This window comes from Curcuma longa, chromosome 16 (genome assembly GCF_044706935.1).
Source record: "Curcuma longa cultivar G26 ecotype Majalengka, Jawa Barat chromosome 16, ITB_CL_G26_1.1, whole genome shotgun sequence".
In the NCBI taxonomy this organism is placed as follows: domain Eukaryota; kingdom Viridiplantae; phylum Streptophyta; class Magnoliopsida; order Zingiberales; family Zingiberaceae; genus Curcuma; species Curcuma longa.
In genome coordinates this window covers 4,261,429-4,286,369 of record NC_133876.1, presented here as the reverse complement: position 1 = coordinate 4,286,369, position 24,941 = coordinate 4,261,429, and the positions used below count along the sequence as shown (strand labels likewise).

The following is a 24,941-nucleotide window of genomic DNA, read 5'->3' as shown; positions in this document are numbered from 1 at the left end:
TGTTGAATGTTGAAGCAGAAAAAATTGCCTTCAACACTTAAATCTCTTAATAAGTGAAGGATGCGTCAGGTGGTCCAGAACAAGTGACTCTCACATGGTCAAACAATAATTGATAGTCTTACAAAGAACTCAAAGACAAGACCCCAAATAGTTACAACTGACATGACCATGAATAATTTTATCTTGTACTCTAGGTTACCACCACCCTCACAAACAATTTAGATTCCCATACAAAGTAAACTAGGTTACTTAAAATTTTAAATTACTAAATAGAACTCAACCAAGGTAGATAATTAACATTCCCAATTGAAAAATCAATGAGAATGTTACACGATTATCTCATATCAAAAACCACCTTAACGCTTATTAAATTGCTTTCATGTTTATTAAAAGTAGAAGATACATCACAAAGACACAAATCACTGACATACATACATATATATATATATATACACATCAAGTGTTCATAGGGAGCAAAAGCAACCTTGACATTGTTATAGAATTGTTTGTGCAAACAATCATTTCTAAATAGTAAAACATGTAATCAATACGATCAACTCAAAGGATAACATGCCTACAACAACACCTGTGCAAAAGGATAACAACATCATGATTCCTTTGAAGTTTGTATATCTTAAAGGATAGCCATATCCTCAAAGAATTAGCAACAATCCAATAAAGGAAAATAAGCAAAGTTGTCAGCATCTTACAACAACACCAAACAATTATAAGAATATTACCAACAAAATGGAAAAATACATTTTAAACAAGAAAAAAAGCAATAAGAAACAAAGGATTAAATAATTAAAAAAGAAAAAAAAAATATTACACACAAAATGAAATTACTTGCTTAGTATTTAACTCAACAAAAAAAATACCTATTTGGATGCCATTAAGAGAGATAAACAATCAAAGAGTCTCTCGTTGCATTGCCTCTAAGGGAGCGTTTAGAAAATCCAATAATTTCTGTACAACAATGTGGACTTTTGGATCATCTTAAGTATAAATTGTAAGCCAATAAGAGTACAGTAACATCAAATACCACCAATCTACAATAGAAAAGAAAGCAATGATAATAGGGAAACCACCAAAATTCCTATCACTAATATCATACCTTTGCTAAATGTTTCGCAAGAGCTCCAGTGAAGATCACAACACCTTCCCTCACAAGATCACATTTTTCTTCATCAGATGCCTAAAGATAAAGAAGCAACACAGAGTTAGTGGCTCTTGATGACAAACATTAGTATTATTAGGTTTAAAATACAAGGATCATGAATCCAACAAATAATCAATCAGTTAAAATGAGAGTACCTTCATTTTCACGTAACTGTCAAAAATAAGAAAAAGTAAAGGAACATTCTCTTTTTCATGTTTGTCAATGATCATAATGCATGCATTTATCATTCTTGCATGGACATCCATATTAGGATCTGCTCAAATTGAAGGAATAAGAGAAATATTTTCAATTCTCAATTATGTACAAATTATTATATCAATAATGGATGAGAAACTACGGATCAATAAGGAAAGTTAACTAATGAAATATAATATATTTGTAGAAAGATTTTTGAGTGAAAAACATATGACAAGAATAGTTTTCCCCTCAATGACTATTATACATAACTAACCCATATATCCAAAATCAAGGTTTGAAGTCGTACAAGTGTTTTGCTTTTTCACCAAACAATATTGTTTCGGTATCATACCAATGTTTAGATATACAGTGTCAATGGTAAATTGAAGGTGGAAGGAAAAAAGAAAAGAAGAAACAAAATGATAACACAATTATATATTTATTTTTCAACTGAAATTTTATGATTTTGACATTATCTATCTATGGAAACAAATTTAAAAACTAATAGCATTATCTCGATTTTAGCATGTTAAAAGGTGTAAAATATCAACGTGAAATAATACTCATTGATATAATTGACACAACGACATAGGAGGCACTATCTTCCTACTAGTAGATATCTGACATATTGATTTAAACACTAAAATTTCAAATATATAGGGAAAACAAAGTAGAAAGTGTATCTTGAAGACAGAATAACTTGTCAAATAATGATACAACACATAGTCACTAGAACACACATTGTGAGTATCCATGTGAATTACTTGTATTGTATCTGGATTTTCATCCAAGGATGCAGCTAATGCCTTTGTTGCAGCTACTCGTACATTGTAATTGACATGTGATAATGCATCAAGAATACCAGAGTAATCAATCCCAAATTCACACCCATATTTATCCCAAAAAAAGGCCCACACGGCGCAAAGGATTTGCATAAAAATTTGTCAAACAAAAAGCATTCTAACATCACCATTGCACATGTACTGAGAATTTCATTATTGATTGAGTTAAATTGCTATCTCAATTTGCAAAAAACATCAAACAATGAAAAGACCGGTCTAATATTTGATTAGAACCATGTGGCATTGTAAATGAATCAGTTCAAGATAAGCCCTAACTTTTCAGTTGAAAAACATAAAGCTAGTGGAGGACAAATGTGATCATTCAACTAACACAATAAATCATACGTTATTAAGGGGTATGATGAGAAGGTTTTAGGAAATGGATGGTCAATTTCACTATCATATTTCAAGAAAAAAAACTAGAAAGAAATTCCGGTCCACAACCTTCCTCAGAACTGAAAGAATATTAATAAAATGGGGCTCAGATTAGTAGTGTACTGACTCTACCTTTATTGACCATATACAACTCATCAAATGCTTTAAGATTTCGGGGAGATGATTTAACCAACAACGCCCAGAATAGGGGGCTAGCAATATAAACCTAAAAGACCATTATACAGCTCCATCAACTCTTACAGCATAAAAGTGTTGTGCTGGTGCAGTGCATTTTATAGACTACAATATGTATTAGTTTTACAAGTACAACCTTGGCAATAGAATTAAGCAACCAAAGACATAAACCTTACATATTTCATCTAATGATTTAGATATCTTGATAAATAAACCAGGTGAACAAGAACTATAACCATAGTTTGTGTACATTAAATTGTCAGGAAAAAGATTCACCGACCTTCTCTAGAACATGCAAAGCAATCCAAATACTTGTCGTGATCAAAGCATCATTCAGAAGCACATGGCCAGGGATAGAAGGAATATATTTATAGACTAGATCATGCGAAGCAATCCAAATACCTATCATGATCAAAGCATCATTCCAAAGCATATGGCCACGGATAGAAGGAATGCATTTTATAGCGGTCATGCAAGCAAGTCACACATCCAAATCCTTAGCATAAACTCTAGAAAGGGCCTAAATTACACAGAAATATTAGTAACAAAAAGAATATAAAAAATGTGTAATTTTAAGTAACAAAATCACATTTTACTCACTTTGGCCAACTTGGATACCTAGGCATAACTCATTCAACATAGGCCCAATTAGTAGCTGATAAGCTGGAATAACACCAAGGACATGATAAAAAACCTGGAAAAAGCCATGAAGAGTCAACAAGAGACAAGAAAATTAGAATATAAAATGGTTGATCTTCATTACAAAACCAAGGTATTCATATCTAACCAAGAGCATCTGTGGCCTAGGGAGTGGTAATATAGGATCCAAATGCAAAGATAGTATGTGAAGTAAGTCATCGTGAAGTGCAGTCTTCTTAGGAGAAAGCAGAATATGCTCGATTACCTAGCAGAAATAGAGCATTTAAAAGAAATAGCTAGACAGAAATATAAAGGTAAACAAATCCGCTGGAAGCGGTCCAACTTTACATGACACTGACAGACCATTAACTATTTGCTCAAAAATACCCAATGAATGCCCTTTGGGAACTTGACCTTCAAGAAGGTGGGGTAAGCTCCAAGACTACATGTACATCTTTTGCAGAAATTAAACGCAAAGATGCAGCTATCTCGTCTGCCCAGCTAGAAAGAGGTGGGCCTAGACAACGAGCAAGATTTAGCATAGTCTCAAAGGCTGCATCTCCAACTGTAAAATACCGAACATTAGGGGGTAATTTGTAAATAAATTAACCCTAATTAAAGTTAATCTTTAACCTAATTAGTATGAGTTTTAATGGGTTATAGGTAATGGCTTAATAGGTTAATGGCTGATCCATCTCTTAATTAATTTAAACCTAGCAATTAAAGGTTAATTGATTAAGGGATTAATGGTAGAGGGTTAATAGGCTTATAGGGTTAAAGCTTATTGGATTTATCCAAACCCGTTAAGCCAGATCCGCCCGATAAGAAAGCTTTTAAGCCGCGAATTCTTCTTCTCTTTCGCGATTCCCTTCCTCTGCTCCTCTCGCGAGCGTCCCTGTTCTTCCTCTTTCGTTTCCGATCGCGCGACCACGGGGGGTTTGCTGCCGGTGCGGACGACCGGAGCTGTCGAAGATCGGAAAGCTGGGATCATCGGGCTCATCTTCTTACCGGATGTGGCGTGATCCTGCGGGTAGAGGCGACAATCGGCGTCTGTGGAGGAGGCGATCAGAGTGATTACGATCGGTAAGAGATGAGATTTTGGCGGATTTCATTAGGATTGTCTTGAATCCGCTCTGATTTCCTATAGATTTCCCTTCACAGCTTGATTTGCCGAACCCGATTAGATCTGTGACGGTGGGATTTCCGGTGATTTTGGCTGCAAGGAAGAGAGATCAGATATCCTTTCTAGGGTTTGATCGTAGATCAGAGGTAAATTCCTTTTTCTTAATTTGGTTAATTCTTGTTCAGTTTGATCTTGATTTCGATGGAAGATCTTAATCTGTTGAGGTTGGATTCGATTTAGTATTTCTGTTCGATCAGATCTATTTCCATCGGTTGGAATTAGATCGGATCCAATTGGGATTAGTATGTAGGATATTGTTTAAGGCTAATGCCCTATTGGAATCTGAAATTGATTTTATTCATTTCTGTTGTTCTGTGGAATACTGGGGCTGATCAGTAATGAAGGTGGATCTGTCAGGATTAATTGGATAGTAATCAAGATTAAGTTAGAGTTACTATGGATTGGATCCGGTTGTAACCAAGGGGATAATGGATTTAGATTGATTAGGTTATGAGTTAGGTTAACCTTAGTTTGAATCTAATCAATTATGATTAAGTTGGATTAGGTTGGTGGGTTCAACTTGGGTTGATTTAAGCATGAGATTAATTATATTAATTGGTTAATACAATTAATTAATTAATTCATGTTAATAACAACCCACTAATTAGATTAGTTTAACCTAAGTTAGGCTAATTGAATAGGGTTAAACTAACCTTAAATTTGATTAGGGTTTCTTAGTTATATCATTGCATTTAGGATGGTTTTACTCTTCTTGCAGGACCCTGAGCGATTATAGGATTTTCGTATAATACGAGGACATATTTTGGGGGTTCTAGGATTTGACCTGCGATTTATCAGGTGGGTAATTTACTGTATTTGGTCAATACAGTTCTTTTCCAGTGCATGACTCGTTTACAATTCTTATAGTTTGATACTTTGATTCTATTTCTGTCTGTTAATTGTATACCTCTTATGTTACTTCTATTCGAATTATGCTTGACCTTATGACTGTTGAGCTTGGATTATCCTTCTTGCTTATTGTTTCTATCCTTGAGTATCATATCTGTGATCATGGTTAGTTATAGCTTTTCTTTACTTATAATACCTGTGATCATTAGGGTTTTATTACCTATGCATGTTGATTAGCATGGTAGATGCAGATTACTGTGATTTGAGCATCTCATCATAATGCATGATAACGATTGTAAATCCCAATGATGTGGGTCTATCGTGATGGTAGTTGGCCTTTAGTGGCATTATTATATAGGTGGTTATTATACCCTATTTTCATCTCGGTGATGGTGGTTGTATGATAGTGTACGCAGTCGAGTCGATGATGGTGGTTGTATGGCTGTGTACGCAGCCGAGTCGATGATGTGCCTCGACACCGGATAGGGGTGGTACTCGGAGAGTACATGGTTGGTACATCGGGGATGAGTATTAGAGGACAGATATCGGCCATAGGATACGTAGCTTATTATAGCTACTGGATCACCGGACTACTTGATTGTAGGGCGCGGAGCACTGATCCCCCGATTTGGATCACCGGACTACTTTGTTGTAGGGCGCGGAGTACTGATCCCCCGATGTCGGACACCCTCAGACTCATATATATACATGAGTGCTAAAGCGAGTGTAGGCAATTGCATCATGTGTATGATATATATGTATTGGACCATATGTATACTGCATTTTGGTTGTATACCTGGTTGATTCTTGATTGTTACATTATGTGTGACATGTCATTCATATGATGCACTACATGGGATCCATGTTATTTGTTTATTACCTGCAGATAGATTCACATGTTGATTTCAGGTATGTATCTGTTATCTTATTATTTGATCTACACTGTCTTTTCATATTATCCACTGAGTATTTGTACTCACATCTTTTGGACCCTGGGATTTTTTTGTCTTCCCAGATATCAGGTAGGAACTTACAGAGGATGCCAGGGATCTGCCAGCTATGCCATCTCACGACGAGGAATTTTGATATTTGTGTGTGGATATATTGTAGTACTTGTGATCCTATGTGTGTAGTTTGTTTACTTTCTGCACTATCGGACTTTCTGATTTCGTATCAGTATTTTGAGACGTAGCATGTTTCCTATTCGTGATTTCATACTTGTACTTGTTATGTTTTCGCTTACATAACTTTAGATTTTTCGTTACTTTATGAATTTATTCCTTAATCGTTGTGTAGAATTAGAATTTCATTCTTATGCATTGTGTAGGATGTGTATGTGACCGTGTGGGTCACTTTTACTTTTATTACTTGTCTAAATCTATATTTTGTAGTATGGATAGGCCGTGTGGGCCTTATTATATGTTTGTATTCAGGGAATTGTCAGTGATACTGGGGAGGTGCTGCCGAAATTTTTCGGACGGCTATCTCCCGGGTCGTGACACCAACAATTAATGAGTGCAGTAATTGATCAATGTATTTCACCTGCAACAAATTGTTTGAGCATGAGAAATAAAATTGTCAAACTAAATCTCTATTGCAACAAATGTTTAGCCAATAACTAAAAAACACAAGTACTAATGACCATTAATTCAATTGATAGATTATGAAAAAAAATACTTTCATAATAATTAAAGTAGGAAGGCAAAAAAAAAGGAAGACATATACAATGACTTACCAATGTAGGTAGCTGGCCATGAGTAAATATTGGATTAGCCATCTGACCAAGAGTCCTAAGCATAACTAAGAGATTTTTCTGAATAAGTTTAACCCTATGATGGATAGTCGTTTCCTCCTTCAGCAACAATTCCCTCTTTTCCTCCTTGGCACAGTCTTTGCCTTCTCCACATGAACTATAAAAACATACATGTTACTTTTCAACATCAGTAGCAAAACAATCATGTCTTCAATAAGATTTACCATTCTTGCTACCCTTTCCTGTGTCTTTCTTCACCTTGTTTATGGATTCCTTTTTGCTTATCTCTCTTTGTACTCAGTTGGTGCATTCCCCTTCGATAAGGGAAGGAAACATTGTATTTTGCACAAATTTAAACTCTTGATAAAGTACATCTTAAGTCATGTAAGCATATCAATCCATCTAGATCACCATAAACCTTAAAACGGTCTTTTGATTGCCTAGAATTTTTAGTAGCAATAGTCTCAGCAACATAAATTCCTTGTTCATTTAGTAGATAATTGCCTTTCTGGTGTATAAAATATCTAGAGAAGCATACAAAGATAAAATAGTTGCTAACTTCTATTATGTTATGTTCATATTTAGACCAAAATGAAGTTGGAAGAAAGAGTCAGAAAAATGAAGTTACAAAGTAGAATAGGCCAAGATAACAAAATTTTCTAACATCTTCAACATGGTAAACTTACGGACCAAGAATAAAAGAATAGCATGATATTAAAAAACGTTCAGAAAAGATTGTGCCTGCATAATGAAATAACTAAAAAGTACAGTATCTTGGGACTGGAGCATGTTTGTGTGGTTGAATTTAGGAATCTTGATAATAAGAACAAAATGCTTAAGGCAGGGCATACACAAAGCATCATAGTGAATCATGTTATTTGCTATAAATTCTAATTAATTCAGAGGAAGTATTTGCAGGACAACATAAAGAAACTGAAAACAGTCAAATGACCTAAAAAAATTGTCAACTATCTCACCTTAATTTCATTTTATGTGAGCATATCATGTAATGAATGATTTGGGAGACTGCTAAAGTGCTGAAAATGCAAAACAAATGCAATGAGTTAGGAGTCACATAGAGAATATAATTTTGTATCAATAAAACAAAAAAGAAACTTACATTTTCAAATTTAATGAACAAAACATTTAGGTAGAAGAATAATCAGCTTATGCAGCCTTACTATGAATCATTTGGGTAGAAGAATAATTTGCTTTCCTATCGACAACTACATCAAATGCATTTCAGAAATCTAAGTAATTCAAGAGTTCTATTTTCACAAAATTGCAATGCTCAACTTATTTTACAAATATAAAATGTGTTCAAATTCAAAATTTAAGTGTCAAATAGTTCAACAAATAATAGTGAATCATGAGAATAATTGTTTTATTGCCTTGTAAGTTTATTATCTTATGACTTTTGTTTTAATAATAATCTTACGTTATTGAACATACCTTTATTGTTCCATGAACCATATATCCTTTGATTTGAATACAAATATATTATCCTTCCGAATTTTGGCTTCTATAAACTTTATAGGAGGTAAAACTAAATATCTTCACCTTGAAATGGGCTGAAGATGGTGATTGAAAAACCTACTTGAATTTTAAGAGAAGTTTAGTCGAAAGGTTAATTGATTAAATGATAAAAAATTGAAAAGGTATTATTAAACCAAAAAAAATATTAGAGCAACATGAAACTTCACAAGTTTATATACTATGTGAATAGAGATATGCTTAGAAATCTAAATCACAAGTCAATAAATATTTAAAATTAAGAAGAGAATGATGAGGACATGGCCAATGAGCATGAATGGTAAAAGGTACTAAGAAACAATATAAACAACAAAACCAAACGTTGCAACAATTAGAAACAATATAATGAATGGTTTAACATAAATACTAAGAAACCCCTAAAAGACATAATCAATGTGAGAAGCATCTTACAATAGAGAAAAAAAGATTGAATGGCAAATAAGAGACCTGGACAAACTTCCTTGACCAATAGAACCTCTTGAAACTTGAGCACATACCAATTGATTTCCTATTATACAAGAGTGAAAACAATAATCATGTAAGATTTTGCAGATGTGGTATCACTAGGATACGTATACATAATCAGATGCTTGATGATCTTCAAACATACTAACCATCTTTCACAAATGTTAATCAAATCATGTCCATGTTCCACCAATGAGTTTGTGATAACATAGTAGAAAAAGTTTGAAGTATAGGTTGTATTGAAAATTGGTCAAGTAGAAACAAAAAGAAATAAAAGTAAAGAACAAGAAAACTAGAACAGGAACATAAAGATAACAAAAATAAAGGTGGAACAAATATATTGTAATATACTTTGTGTGTGTGTGTGTGTATTCTTGATGATCATCTATGTACATTTTTTATGGTTAAGATAAACTAAGATGGTATTTAAAATTTAAACTATTCTATAGTTATAACTAAAAGATAATAGCATAAAAGTAGAAAGAATATAAAAATGAGGAAGATATAAAAGAGAATAAAAAATAAAAAATTAAAGGAGACAAGGAAAATATAGGATAATAGATACAAAAGACAACAAGATAATGAGATACTCACATGGCTATGCATTTCTACCTACTAAGTTTGATTTCAATATATTTTCTTTCTATATTGGTTAATTAAAATTGTAAATTGAATAAATACTCACATATTAGCAAATTGACTATGAATTTAATAAATAATAACTATTTATGATTTATCATTATTTGAAATTGAGCATCAAGTTCATAAATGGTTCGAGATCCTGTAACATAAAACATACAAAAGATAATAAGAAGAAGAATGCTTGGAATGCCTACGTACCCACTAAAATCCGATCGAGGAGAGAAACTCAATCTCACGGCTAAGAATAACAATGCACAGAATACCTAAATATTGATCTGACCGAAGAGAGGAGCTCAATCCCATGGCCATGAAGATACATAAAAATGCCCAGAATACCTGAATACAAATTATAATCCAATAAAGACAGGAACTCGATCCCACGATCATGAAAATAATAAGTATAAGAATGTCGAATACCAATTATAATCCTACCAAGTAGAGGAGCTCAATCTCACGACCAAAAATAAGAATGCTTGGAATACCTGAACACCGATTATAATCCGATCGAGAGAAAAACTCGATCCCACATTCACTCAAGTACCATACTCAATCATGAATCTACTTCACTTATGGATGATAACCTTGACTTTCCAATTGCTTTAAGGGAGTTAGATCATACACGATGCATCCCATCGCCAACTTTATTTCTTATCAAGAACTATCACCAAATCGAGTGTGTGTCACCGCATTTGATAATATTCAAGTTCCAACCACCATTGATGAAGCTTTCAAACACCCTAAATGGAGAAAAATTATTGATGAGGAAGTAAAAGCCCTACAAAAGAATGGTACATGGTCTATTTGTGAACTGCAAAGGGAAAGAAAGCAATTGGGTGCAAATGGATTTTTAAAGTCAAACACAAAACTAATTGTATAGTTGAAGACTAAAGGCGGCACGTCTTGTAGCCAAGGGATTCTCACAATCCTATGGCATCGATTACCAAGAAACATTTGCTCCAGTGGCCAAACTCAACAGTATCAGAATCTTATTCTCTCTGACTACTAACAAGGACTAATATTTACACCAACTGAACATCAAAAATGTCTTTCTAAATGGTGACTTGGAAGAAGAAATCTACATGAAAATTCCCCCCAATAACAACAAGGTATGCAAGCTTCACAAGTGATTATATGGCCTTGAGCAATCTCCTAAGCCATGGTTCGACAAGCTTGCTACTTCTGTGACAAAGCATAGATACACTCAGTGTCAAGAAGATCACACTTTGTTTGTGAAAATCTCTCCTAAAAGGTAGATCATCATTCTCATTGTGTATGTCAATGATATCATCATCATCGGTGATGAGAAAGAAATCACAAATCTAAAAGGCCTCCTCACTTACGAATTTGATATAAAAGATCTCGGGAATGCAAAATTCTTCATTGGCATGGAATTGGCTCGATCTAAACATGAAATATTCCTATCACAGCGGAAATAAACACTAAGACCAACTAAAAGAAATAGGCCTGCTTAGGTGCAAGCCTGTGGATACTCCCGATGGATGTTTCCAACAAAATTGGCTTTGGAAAGGACTATGCACCACACCTTATTTGTGAAAATCTCTCCTGAAAAGCATATCACCATTCTTACTGTTTATGTCGAGGATAACCATATATCAAACAAGTACAACAAACAAGTGTAACAACTATAAATGTAGTAACTACCAACCACTACATGCACACATGCAACATACGGCAATATGCATGGTCACTATCGGCTCGCCACCCCCAGACACCTGCACAATAAATTGGAGCGCACGATAGGACAACTGCACACACTCCAACAACAGACCACTACACGTGAGTGGGGAGCGGGGAAAATGTTACTGTCTGCACTCAACATCCCTAGACACCCACACAATGAACTGGGGTGCACAACAGGAGTCACCCACTCCAACAACATACCAACTACATGCGAGAGGGAGGGGCAGTATCCCAGAAGAATTATCTAGCTTGTCCTGGTCATACCCACACAATGCTATAATGCTCTCACTGTACCACTATCATCAATAGTCTAGTGAGAGCCAATAACAATAACAATAACATGTTATGATGCATGCTTAATTCAACAGATAATTACTACATCTATCAACATATATCTAACATTAATCATGATAAGTTATTACAGATTAACAACAATTAATTAATGGGACTGTATTGAGGATAAACAAATCATATCAGGGGTCAACGCTAAGTGTCAAGCAACGAATGCAAATAGGATAGCAACAGGGTAATAACAGGATAATCATGCACTATGAAAAGAAGACCTATGTTGACCAAGCATAGGAGTACCCATATGGTGTGACATACGTCAAAATCAGAACCTCTCCGTATAGTAGGATCTATAAATCAAGGTCCTCGTTCGCCTTTGGGGTCGATTCGAACAATCTTGGCTGCCGCAGGCACAACGGGTTTAGGGTTTGGTTGAGAGCAACAGTGATGGCGGCAAGGGACGCTCCTTCACATGAGCAGTAGGGCGGCGTCGGATCGTGGAAGGGGGCGATCGAGTGTCGGCTGGACGGGAAAAGCAGCGTCGGATAGCGGGTGGTTGTAGGCGAGGTGCGACATGGTGGAGAGGCATCTCTGCTTCTAGAAGAACGACGACGGCGTAGACGGCGTTAGGTGGTGCTGAGGCCGATCGCGAGGGGTTTTTGGGAGAGAAGCTCGGTGGCTAGGTTTCGGCCTGGCCCTCCTCTTATAGCTCTCGTCGACATGAGAAAATCGACGGCGGACGTGGTCATTGGGCGCGAGGGGATTGCGAGTCATGCGCGGAAGGAGCAGATGCGGCCGTCGTGGGTCACGAGGAAGAGCAGGAGGCAGCGAGCAAAATTTAGTTATAACGAGGAGTGCACAGTACTTTTAAACTGGGTTTAAGATTTGGGTTAAACCAGATTAAGTTTACTGTAATCATTAAACTGAACCAAGTTAAATTTTGGTTCACTTGGTTCTCTAACCAAACGATCTCTGATTTGACCCAAATCAGTTTTGTTTGATTTATCTTCCTAAGACAAAATTTTTCATCTATTCCTTTTTTCCAAAACTTTCTTCCATCATGAATCAAGGCAAGTTGGTTCAATTTGGTTCATGGGCAAATGAGTAGGTATTTGTTTCTAAGATGACATGGGATTATAGTAGGAGAATCAAGTAAATGTTTACTAAAAGCAAGTGCTTTGTAATTTTAATTCATAGAATGGACAAGTATAAGTCTGTGGTATCTTTACATGTGTTTCTAGGGATGATGGTGCATCATGGGCAAATGCAAAGGAATTCATTAGGCTAAAAGGAGAGATTCAAAGAGTTATAGGGATTAGAAGTTAAGAGGATGGTCGTTCAATGTTGCATGTAAGTGATGTAGGAGCATCTAGCAACATGATTAATTTATGTCTTCTGATACAACTATATTCCCTTTTAAACTGTGATGAGAAGAAATCGAGACTATCAACCTCTTTTTTGAACTTTGAAGAAGGACGATTGACGATATCAACAAGGAAGATGATCAACCCGTAGCCTTCTGATGTCATATTCGTTAGTGGATCGACGAGGATTTTTAAAACCCAGCAACTACTAATGAATTTTACTGATTTGGTGCAAGACAGTCTTCTTCCTGGGCAACCACCTGACACTATTCTAAACTCGAGGGTGAGTTTTTTTCAACCTGGGGTGACTGATACAGGAGAATTTGAAGATTTTTATTATTAATTTTGATAATTTTTATTTTTTAGTAATTTTTAGAGTTTTTGGTATTTAGAGTAGTTTTGAAAAATTCTATTTTTTATTTTAGGATTTTTTAAAACTGTTTAAGATTTATAGGAATTGAGTCTGTTAAGAATTTTTTTAGGATTTTATATTTGAAGTCCGTTTAGGATTTTGAGTTTGTTAAGAAATTTTCCTTTTTATTAGGAATCTTTCTTTTCGAGTTTGTTAAGAAATTTTCTTTTTTAATTTAGACAAGTGCCAGAATTAAATCTTGGCAAAACTTGAAAGAAATGCAAAATTGAAAAATACTTGAAATAAGTGCTGAAAGAAAATTACCAAAATTTAATTTAGACAAGTGCCAGAATTAAATCTAGGCAAAACTTGAAAGAAATGCGGATTTGAAAAATAAAGATAGCAGTTGAAAGGAAATTTGTTAGAACTTAATCTATGTATGTGCCAAAATAAAATCTAGGCAAAAATTGAAAAAAAATATAGAATTGAAAGATACTTGAAATAAGTGCTGAAAGAAAATTTGTCAGAACTTAATCTTGGTAAGTGTCAGAATTTAATCTAGACAAAACTTGAAAGAAATACAGAATCGAAAGATAAGGGTAGTAAAAAAATGCAAGTATAGAAATAACAAGCTCTCTACACCCACCTTTTGTTGCTTCTTTTCCTTTACCCTTTTTTCTCTTGTTTTCAAAGTTTTAGCCTTCCTTTCTTTCCTTTTGTTTCTCTTTTTTTTTGGCCAAAAATAAATTTTTTTCTCCTTTCTTTTTAGCTGAAAATAATGCGGATTTGAAAGATAAAGATAGCAGTTGAAAGGAAATTTGTTAGAACTTAATCTATGTATGTGCCAAAATAAAATCTAGGTAAAAATTGAAAAAAAATATAGAATTGAAAGATACTTGAAATAAGTACTGAAAGAAAATTTGCCAGAACTTAATCTTGGTAAGTGTCAGAATTAAATCTAGACATAACTTGAAAGAAATGCAGAATCGAAAGATAAGGGTAGTAAAAAAATGCAAGTATAGAAATAACAAGCTCTCTACACCCACCTTTTGTTGCTTCTTTTCCTTTACCCTTTTTTCTCTTGTTTTCAAAATTTTAGCCTTCCTTTCTTTCCTTTTGTTTCTCTTTTTTTTGGCCAAAAATAAATTTTTTTCTCCTTTCTTTTTGGCTGAAAATAATGCGGATTTGAAAGATAAAGATAGCAGTTGAAAGGAAATTTGTTAGAACTTAATCTATGTATGTGCCAAAATAAAATCTAGGCAAAAATTGAAAAAAAATATAGAATTGAAAAATACTTGAAATAAGTGCTGAAAGAAAATTTGCCAGAACTTAATCTTGGTAAGTGTCAGAATTAAATCTAGACAAAACTTGAAAGAAATGCAGAATCGAAAGATAAGGGTAGTAAAAAAATGCAAGTATAGAAATAACAAGCTCTCTACACCCACCTTTTGTTGCTTCTTTTCCTTTACCCTTTTTTCTCTTATTTTCAAAATTTTAGCCTTCCTTTCTTTCCTTTTGTTTCTCTTTTTTTGGCCAAAAATAAATTTTTTTCTCCTTTCTTTTTGGCTGAAAATAATTTTTTCTCTTATTTTTAGCCAAAAATAATTTTTTTTCTTTTTTAATTTTGATAGCAACAAGCAAATATGACTTACAAGGATTGTAAAAATGAAAACAATAAGTATCAAATGATGAACGAAATAGATAAAGTTTCAAGCACAAAAGAAAAGGATAACCAAATCGATTTAGAAAAACCAAAAGCTCTGATACCAACTGATGTAAACCCGTGAGAGAAAAATCTCAAGAACCCACAAGGAATTGAAGAAAGAACAAAGCAAATTCTAAATCGATAAGAAGAATGAATAGAACCTCGACTCGATACTTAAAAAAGCCGAACCTTGGTATATAGGAAGAGAGAAGATGCCACAACCTTTGGATGAAGATTGATAAGTCTTTGAACGCAATAAGGAAATGCCTTGATAAGTTCTAGTTCAATGAAGAACCAACAAGTGAGAGTCTCACCATGCTTTAGATTGAAAATATGCTAAAGATACATGTGTGGCTATCGCCCCATTTATTTATAGCTATAGAGTGACCTAAAACCCTTAAAAGGCTAAAAGAAAGTCCATTTAGTAAAGGCCTATGTAGACTACTTAGCCATTTTAATCTTATAGCATCATTACAACCCAAATAAAGTTAGAAATTGAGCCTACATATCCCTACTACATAAACATGAGACTAAGTGGCTACTTAAGCTCATCTAAGGTTGAATTAAGTTGACTAAGCCATATGATTTGCTTTCAGTCAAACCTTCTTCAATTTTGTAACTTTGACCTTCACATCTTCAATTAGCACATTAAGTACTTCCTTCATTTTCTTTGCCTTAGCTCTTGTAATTGGGCCTCCATTGATGCATAATGGATCATCAACAACATCTAGAGTGGGTTGAGTATGATCCATATTTGCTTGTTGGGCAACTTGTTCACTTGGTTTGACTCCATCAAATGCAAAATTGAAAGATAAAGATAGCTGTAAGAAAATTTGTCAGAACTTAATCTAGGCCAGTGCCATAATTAAATCTAGGCAAAACTTGAAAGAAATACAGAATTGAAAGAAGATGCCACAAGGGGATGCCTTAATAAGTTTTAGTTTAATGAAGAACCAACAAGTGAGAGCCTCACCATGCTTTAGATTGAAAACATACCAAAATACATGTGTGGCAGTCACACCCTTTATTTAGCTATAGGGTGATCAAAAAATCTTAAAAGGCCAAAAGAAAGCTCATTTAGTAAAGACCTATGCAGGCTACTTAGCCATTTAAGCTTATAACATCATTACAACCCAAATAAAGTTAGAAATTGAGCCTACATATCCCTACTACATAAACATGAGACTTAAGTGGCTATTTAAGCCCATCCAAGCTTTGAATTAAGTTGACTAAGCTATATGACTTGCTCTTGGTCAAACCTTCCTCAATTGTAATTTTGGCTTTCACATTTTCAATTAGCACATTAAGTGCTTCCTTCATCTTCTTAGCCTTAGCTCTTCTAATTTGGTCTCCATTGATGCATAATGGATCATCAACAACATCTAGAATGGGTTGAGCATGATTCATATTAGCTTGTTAGGTAACTTGTTCACTTGGTTTGACTCCATCGAAGTACAAAAAGAAAAGGATAACCAAATTGATTTAGAAAGACCAAAACTTTGATACCAACTGATGTGAACCCATGTAGAAGAATCACAAGAACCCACAACTAATTGAAGAAAGAAAATAACAAAGTCTAAATCTATAAGAGGGATGAATAGAACATCGATTCAATACTTAAGAAAGTCGATCCTTCATATAGAGGAAGAGGGAAGACGCCACAATTTTGAGATGGAAATCGATAAGTCTTTAAACGCCACAAGGGGATGAATAGAATCTGAAACCTAATGATGAGTCTTAGAAACTTAAGTTGGAGCTGAAATCTCAATTCAGTGTCCAATATTAGAAAAACTGAGAATCAATGTTGAATCTTGAGTTCTTAAATTTTTAAAATCTGTCAAACTTAAATTAGAGCCTCAAACATTGTTCTTATCTTGTAATCCTTGAGTCTCAAAGGTATACACCAAACACACACTCGATTGTTGTGAATGATTCATCAATTGTGTTTGAGAATCTTGACATTTGATTTAAACTGAAAGCTTCTATTGAATCTTCTTGATTCTTGAGTTTAATCTAAAATCTTGAATCTTTATATATTTAATTGAGTCTCGAAACATTTTTTCTCAAGTCTTTAATCTTAGACTTTGAGCTCCTATTCAAAGATTTCTAATAACCTTGAAACTTATTTCTCGATCTTGACTTCTAATCACACTTTTGAATCTTGTTATAGAATCTGGAAGTTTGCTATGGAATCTCTTGAGTCACAAACTCCTATAATGAAATGAATTTGTAAGTGGAATCCTTAATAGTGGAGTATTAGATATACAATCTCATGTTTGTTGTTTCTCGTCGAATCCTAGATCAATATTAAAAAATGATGTTCTCTAAGTTTAAATTTTGATTTTTTTTTATTCTCAAATTTTAGCCCTAATGATAAGTCTTGAACCTTTCATCTTTAGTTTTGTCCATGAATCTCAAAGTTCGATACTTAATCTTGAGATGAAATCTTAATTTCAGTGTCCATTATCAAAAAATTGAGTATCAATGTTGAATCTTGAGATCTTGTATCCTTAAATTTGATCTTCAAACTTGAATTAAAACCTCGAATGCTGTTCTTGTCTCCTAATCCATCCTTGACTCTCGAAGGTAGAGCCTTGAACTCACACTCAATTTTCTCTTTTTCAAACTACTCATACTCACTTTTTCTTTTTCATTTTTTTCTCTTTTGTCATTCTATTTTTCCTTCTCATTCTTTTTTCAATATCATTATTTTCTCTCAAAATCATTACTCTTTTGTTTGGACATTATGATGCAATATGCCCCCTTCCCAAACACTTAAAGCATTTAATATATCTATTTCTCAAAGATTGGATATGTTCTTTACCTTTGACTGAAGTAGAACTTACATTATTATTTTTGAAGAACTCGATCTTACTATTAGAAGCAAATTTATCATAACTTTTGTTCTAGTTAGATTTCCAAGTGGATGAAATAGAACTTTAGTCATGCTTAGTTAAACCCTTTTTGTTGAGTTGCCTTTCAACTTTCATGGTGCATTATATCCTCTGGCACTTATGTTGGTGCAATCTTGCCCCAAATGATTTGGATTTTAATGTTTGGCTAAAATGAGTTTAAGTTAGGCAATGTTGGTGATCTAACTTGTGTGGTTTGAGTCCATAGGAAAGTCCAGGAATGAAGTCTTGGCAAAGGATGAAGTCCCAGAGGCGCGGCCTCTTGGCAAAGAATGAAGTCCCAGAGGCGCGACCTCTTGGCAAAGGATGAAATCCTGGAGGCGCAACTTTCTGGCAAAGGGAGACTTAGCACGACGAAGCTGAGAGAAACGTCTCAAGAAAGTGCAAGGAAGAGCACAAGGCTTGTGGAAGACGTTTGAAGGGTTGCGTCAAGGCTAACGGTTGAAGAAGAAGCTAAAAGGAGAGGTTCAGCTTGATCAGTCGACTGGCACTATTCATGCAGTCGACTGATGATTGATCAAAGCACGCACAGAGGTTTCAGTTTGATCAGTCGACTAATACTGTTCATCAGTCGACTGGTGCTCGAACAAAAAGTTTGGTCGACTCGATCAGTCGACTGGTACCAGCGACTGGTGATGGTGCATTCGACTAGTAAACAACCGTTGAGCTGCTAGATGGACAATTAAACGCAAATCAAAGAGTCTTTGAAGTCCATTAGTTGACTGACCCTTGAAGTAGTCGACTGGTGTACGGAATTATATAAAAATAAAGTTTGACGTCAGGGTTTGCAACAGTTAACTTTTCTACATTCTTGCACAATCTCAATCATTGTAAACTCTCTGTCTTCTTCCTCAAACCTCACATTATTTGAAAGGAAGAGACTGATTTTGTGAGGATTTCTCCGCCTTCAAAGTGTTCTTTGAAAAGGAGGATTTTCATAGTGAAAAAGGTCGTCTGTGTGTGTGGATCTTTAGATTAATCACTTCATAGAGGTGGATACCAAGTAAACAAACTGGGTTAGTGATTGTGCTTTCTTTTCTGTGTTTTATTTTGCTTCCGCTAACAATTTCACAGGAAAGTTCAAAAAATCACTATTCACCCCCCTCTAGCGAACGCATCTGTCCCAACAAGTGGTATCAGAGCCAGGTTCTTTTCGGAAGAATCAATGTTCAATTGAGAAACTTTCAATGGCGTTTCAAGAGGGATATAGCACCGCACGACCTCCCTACTTTGACGATAATGACTTTGCCTATTGAAAATTAGGATAGAATACTATCTTATGAATGATATTGACAATTGGTTTAGTGTTGTAGATGGATTTGAGAAACCAAGGGATGCTTCTGGAGTGCCTCTTCCTACAAAAGATTGGTCCAAAGACATATGCAAGAAGGCACAAGTAAATGCGAAAGCCACGACTACATTGCAGTGTGGACTTTCGAAAGAGCAACTGAGCAAGGTCGGTCCATTCAATTCGCCCAAGAAACTCTGGGAAAAGCTCATCGAACTGAATGAAAGATCAAGCGAATCGAGACGAGCCAAGAGGGATCTCTTGGTTGAACAACTCCAATCCTTCACGATGAAGCCAAACGAGATGGTGAGCCAAATGCACGGGTGGTTCAAGGAGATCGTGAACGGTCTCCACGTCATAGATGAGAAAATTGACAACCGCGACCTACTGAGGTATGTACTTCAAGCATTCCCCCGAACCACTCTATGGGCATCGATGGTCGATGCTTATAAAGTGTCAAGGGATTTATTATTAAGCGTAGCTTGGACTCAAAACACTTAGAATATTTTTTGATTATGTCAAAGGGGGGAGAGAGTAAGTCAAGGTTTCAAAAAAAATTCAAAATTTGGATTTTTCAAACTTGGGTTTCAAAAGGTAAACTTGTTTTAAAGGTAAAATTGTTTTAAAGGTAAACTTGTTTTTCAAAGGGGGAGAATTCAAGGTTTTTAAAACAAACTTGGGTTTCAAAACTTAACTTGTTTGGCTTCAAACTGTCAATAATTTTTCAAAAACTTTCAAAGGTTTTTATCTGTTAAAGGGGGAGAAAGATAAGAGGATTGAATTCAGAGGGAGAACTAAAAGTTATTTAAGCATGAATTCAGGGGGAGTTTGAAAACCACACTTGCATGTTTATTTTTGTACATTTGTTTCTCAAACTGGTTTATGAAGTTCAATTATGATTATTACTGATCTTATTATTTTCAAGCTTAGATATGATTTTAACTTAACTTGAAATCTTAAGTTGTCATAATCAAAAAGGGGGAGATTGTTGGTGCAGGAAGCACCAGCAGATCAAACCTGAGTTTTGATAATGGAACTAGATTCAAGTTAAGTGTGTAATTGGACTAAACAAGTGATCTAAGTGTGCAGGAAGCACAGGGTTAAGTCCTAGTGGAAGCTAGGCATGAAGTCTTGGCAGAGTCAAGAGCACCAGGTGAAGTCTGGGATGGTCAGGAGGACCAGGCCGCAGCAGAAGTCTGGGTTGGTCAGGAGGACCAAGCCGCAGCAGAAGACTAGACTGATCAGGAAGGATCGAATCGTAGCAGAAGACTAGGCTGGTCGGGAAGGATCGAGCCGCAGCACAAACCCTAGGGGCTGAGGACAGAGCCAAGCAAAAGTCCAACGAGTCAGGAGGACTCAGATCAGGTAAATTCTCCTGAGTGGAGTGGGTGAGGACGCGTTCCCAAGGGGAACAGTAGGCATCGGTCTAACCTAGGGTTTCACTAGAAACCTGAAGTTAAGACCTTGAGTTGGTTCCAGGAACTGGCTCAAAAATAATCTTATTTTGCATGTTATTTGCTAACACTTTTGCAGGAATGGAAAAATCGATCGAAATCTAACTCTGGGACAAAAAGCTGATTTTTGTCACTGGAGTTGACCCAGATGGGACTGGAGTCGACTCCAATTGAGTCAGCCAAAATCCGGAAGTTAGCGCGACGATTTTCCGCTACTTCGATTGGAGTCGACTCGGGTGGACTCTGAGTCGACTCAGGGTCAAAAGCTATCGGGTTGACGCCATGGCGACTAGAGTTGACTCAGGCAGGATAACGAGCGAGAAATTCTATCTGCCACGTCGACTGGAGTCGACCCAGATGAACAGTTGAGTCGACTCAGGCCAGCTATAAAAGAAGGACACGAGCAGCAGCTGTACAACACTGATTTTTCCGCTTCCAAACTCCGTTCTCGCGACTCCCAAGTGCTTCTTCCTCGACATCGGTGCCGTACACGATCCAGATCATCTCGAGACCAGCCGATACACCGAGAACAATTTTTGGGGAGTTCCAGAGCGATCCAAAAGTCGATAACAGTTTATTTAGTTGCAATTTTATTGTACCGAGCTTTTAAAAGTTGTGATCTTTGTACATCGTTACACTTGCTACCGTAAGAAACCAAAAGCTTAGACTCTAATTTCAAATTGATCAAGTTAAGTGTCCCAAAATAAAAAGACAATCTTTTAAGTTGGGATTAAACACTTATACTTGGCTAACTGGGTAAAGCTACTACTTTCTAGTAGATAGCTAAAACCTAAGTTGGACACGCGCCCCAAAGGAATAATTTATTTTGTCTAACTATATTTATTATTTATTAAGCTTGGACTCAACCCAATAGAACCCAATATTTTTTGATTATGTCAAAGGGGGAGAGAATTGAGGTTCAAGTTAATGAATTTTCCAAGTTAAAATCTTTCGAAAGTTTTTTTTTACTTGAAAAAAGGGGAGAAAGTTAAGTTTTTTTTTTCAAAATTTTCAAGTTAAAATCTTTGGATAAAAGTTTGTTCTGAAAAAAAAGAGAAAGCATAAGTTACTTGAAAAAGGGGGAGTAAAGGATTCAGGGGGAGAAACACACATGCACTTTCATACTTGTTTTATTTTGATGCATGTTGTACTTAATCTTCTTTATAAAGTTGTTATTTGTAACTTAACTTGAAACCTTAAGTTGCCATAATCAAAAAGGGGGAGATTGTTAGTGCAGGAAGCACTAGCAGATCAAACCAGAGTTTTGATTATGGAACTAGGATCAAGTTAAGTATGTGGTTTGGCTAACCAGGTTGAATTGAGCTTGCAGAAAACAGGTTAAGTCCTAGTGCTGCTAGGCATGAAGTCTTGGCAGAGTCAAAGTGCACCAGGCAGAAGTCTGGACTTGGTCAGGAGGACCAAGTTGCAGAAGGCTGGACTTGGTCAGGAGGACCAAGTTGCAGTAGAAGAATGGACTGATCAGGAGGATCAGTTGCATTACAAGTCCTGGGGGGCAACGACAGAGCCGAGCACAAGTCCAACGGGTCAGGAGGACTCGGTTGGCATCAGGTAAATTCTCCTGAGGGAGTGGGTGAGGACGCGTTCCTACGAGGAACAGTAGGCGTCGGTCTAACCCAGGATCTCACCGGAGATCCGAAGTTAAGACTCGGAGTTGGTTCGGTGAACCGACTCAAATACTTTACATGTTATTTGTGAGCTAACTTTTGTGCAGGAAGAAAAATCTGACGAATGCTTAACTCCGGCCGAAAAATTGATTTTTCGGGTCTGGAGTCGACCCAGATGGGTTCTGGAGTCGACTCCAGCCGAGTCAGCCGAAATCCGGAGTCAGCGCGTCGAGTTTTCTGCCAAATCAGCCTGGAGTCGACTCAGGTGAGCTTTTGAGTCGACTCAGGGTCAAATCTGATCGTCGCTGCCGCCACCGCAACTGGAGTCGACCCAGAACGAGATCAGAGTCGACTCAGAGAGGATAAACGACGAAGGGATCAAGTTTTATCTGCCACGCTGCTGGAGTCGACCCAGATCTCAATCTGAGTCGACTCAGGTCGACTATAAAAGGACTCCGCGAGCAGCAGCCGAGACAACACTTCCAACGCTTCCAAATCTCTTCTCGTGACTCCCAAGCGCTCCAAACTTCGACGTCGGTGCTGTGCCTGCTCCAAGCAACCTCTTCTTCACACCGAGACGACGAATTCGACTTCCGGGAAGCAAACGCGAGCACAAAAAGTTTGGTAACCAATCTTGTATTTAATTCTTTCAAATTCTGTACTCGAGTTTTGTAACCGATTTTTCGATACACTTGCTGCCGGAAAGGGGCAAGTGAATTAGTGGATTGCCCAACGTAAACGGTCAAGGACCGTGGGCCTTGGAGTAGCAGCGTTGCGCTGTGAACCAAGTAAAAATAAACGTGTCAATCTCTTTTACTTTCTCTCTGTTTTTGCTTCCGCGCAAATTGTTTAATTGCTTCCGCTTTCGCACTCGAAGTTTTTCGAAAAATTGAAAAGCGTGCAAACACGCTATTCACCCCCCCTCTAGCGTGTTTTCGATCCTATCTTGCTTCATCTCCACTTGTCGCCATTAAGGTAAGTTGTTATCACTCAACTCACTAATGTTAGCTCTTTAATGCAATTCCCTATAAGCGTTCTTGACTAATTGAAATCTCTAAGGAAATTAGGATAAAAGATAGGAATTAAAGAATAATGCAAATTGTAGAATTAAAAAATAGAATTAAGTGCTGATAGGAAATTTACCAGAATTGAATCTAGGCAAAACTTATTAGAATGCGGAATTGAAAAATAAAGATACTTGAAATAAAAGCTAAAACAAAATTTGTCAGAAGTTAATCTAGGCAGGTGCCAGAATTAAATCTAGGCAAAACTTGAAAGAAATGCTGATGTGAACCCATGAGAGAAAAATCTCAAGAACCCATAAGGAATTGAAGAAAGAAGAAAGGAAATTCTAAATCGATAAGAAGGATGAATAGAACCTCGACCCGATACTCAAGAAAGTCGAACCTTGGTATAGAGGAAGAGGAAGACGCCATAACCTTAGGATAGAGGTTCATAAGTCTTTGAATGCCACAAGGGGATGCCTTGATAAGTTCTAATCCAATGAAGAACCAACAAGTGAGAGTCTCTCCATGCTTTATATTGAAAATATGTCAAAGATACATATGTGGCCGTCACCCCTTTTATTTATAGCTATAGAGTGACTTAAAACCCCTAAAAAACTAAAAAAAACCCATTTAGTAAAAGCCTATGTAGACTACTTAACCATTTTAAGCTTATGACATCATTATAACATAAATAAAGCTAGAAATTGAGCCTACATATCCCTACTACATAAACATGAGACTATGTGGCTATTTAAGCCCATCCAAAACTTGAATTAAGTTGACTAAGCCGCATGAATTGCTCTTAGTCAAACCCTCTTCAATTGTAACTTTGACATTCACATCTTCAATTAGTACATTAAGTGCTTCCTTCATCTTCTTTGCCTTAGCTCTTATAATTGGGCGTCCATTAATGCATAATGGATCATCAACAACATCTAGAGTGGGTTGAGTATGATCCATATTAACTTGTTGGACAACTTATTCACTTGGTTTGACTCCATCATTCCCCCTCTCCTCAAAAGGATTCGTCCTCGAATCTTGATCACCTACATCAAAGGGAGAAAGATCAGAAACATTAAAAGTAATGCTCACATTATACTCACCTGATAAGTCAAGCTTGTAGGCATTATCATTGATTTGAGCAATTGATGGAGTCAAATCAAGTGAATAAGTTGTCCAACAAGCTAATATGGTTCATGCTTAATCCACTCTAGATGTTGTTGATGATCCATTATGCATCAATGTAGGCCCAATTCAAGAGCTAAAGTTAAGAAGATGAAGGAAGCACTTAAATGGTTCTTCATTGAACTAGAACTTATCAAGGCATCCCCTTGTGTGTTCAAAGACTTATCAACCTCCATCCTAAGGTTGTGGCGTCTTCCCTCTTCTTCTATACCAAGGTTCGAAGTTTA

At 36.1% G+C, this 24,941-nt stretch overlaps 1 protein-coding gene and 1 long non-coding RNA gene across 2 annotated transcripts in view; one reads left to right on the top strand and one right to left on the bottom strand.

The window, feature by feature from the left end:
• Positions 1 to 883: 883 nt before the first annotated feature.
• LOC141847175 (uncharacterized) lies at positions 884 to 3,263 on the bottom strand. The gene is made up of 3 exons (XR_012603407.1): positions 3,050 to 3,263; positions 1,115 to 1,195; positions 884 to 966 (listed from the first exon to the last, which is right to left on the bottom strand). It is a non-coding gene; the product is annotated as an uncharacterized LOC141847175 (long non-coding RNA).
• Positions 3,264 to 19,434: 16,171 nt separating this feature from the next.
• The window catches only part of LOC141847609 (uncharacterized), a 6,086-nt gene continuing 579 nt past the window's right edge, over positions 19,435 to 24,941 (top strand). Inside the window, exon 1 of the mRNA XM_074735664.1 lies at positions 19,435 to 19,835. Within this exon, the coding sequence (XP_074591765.1) occupies positions 19,435 to 19,835 (401 nt within the window). The remainder of the gene's footprint in view (positions 19,836 to 24,941) is intronic.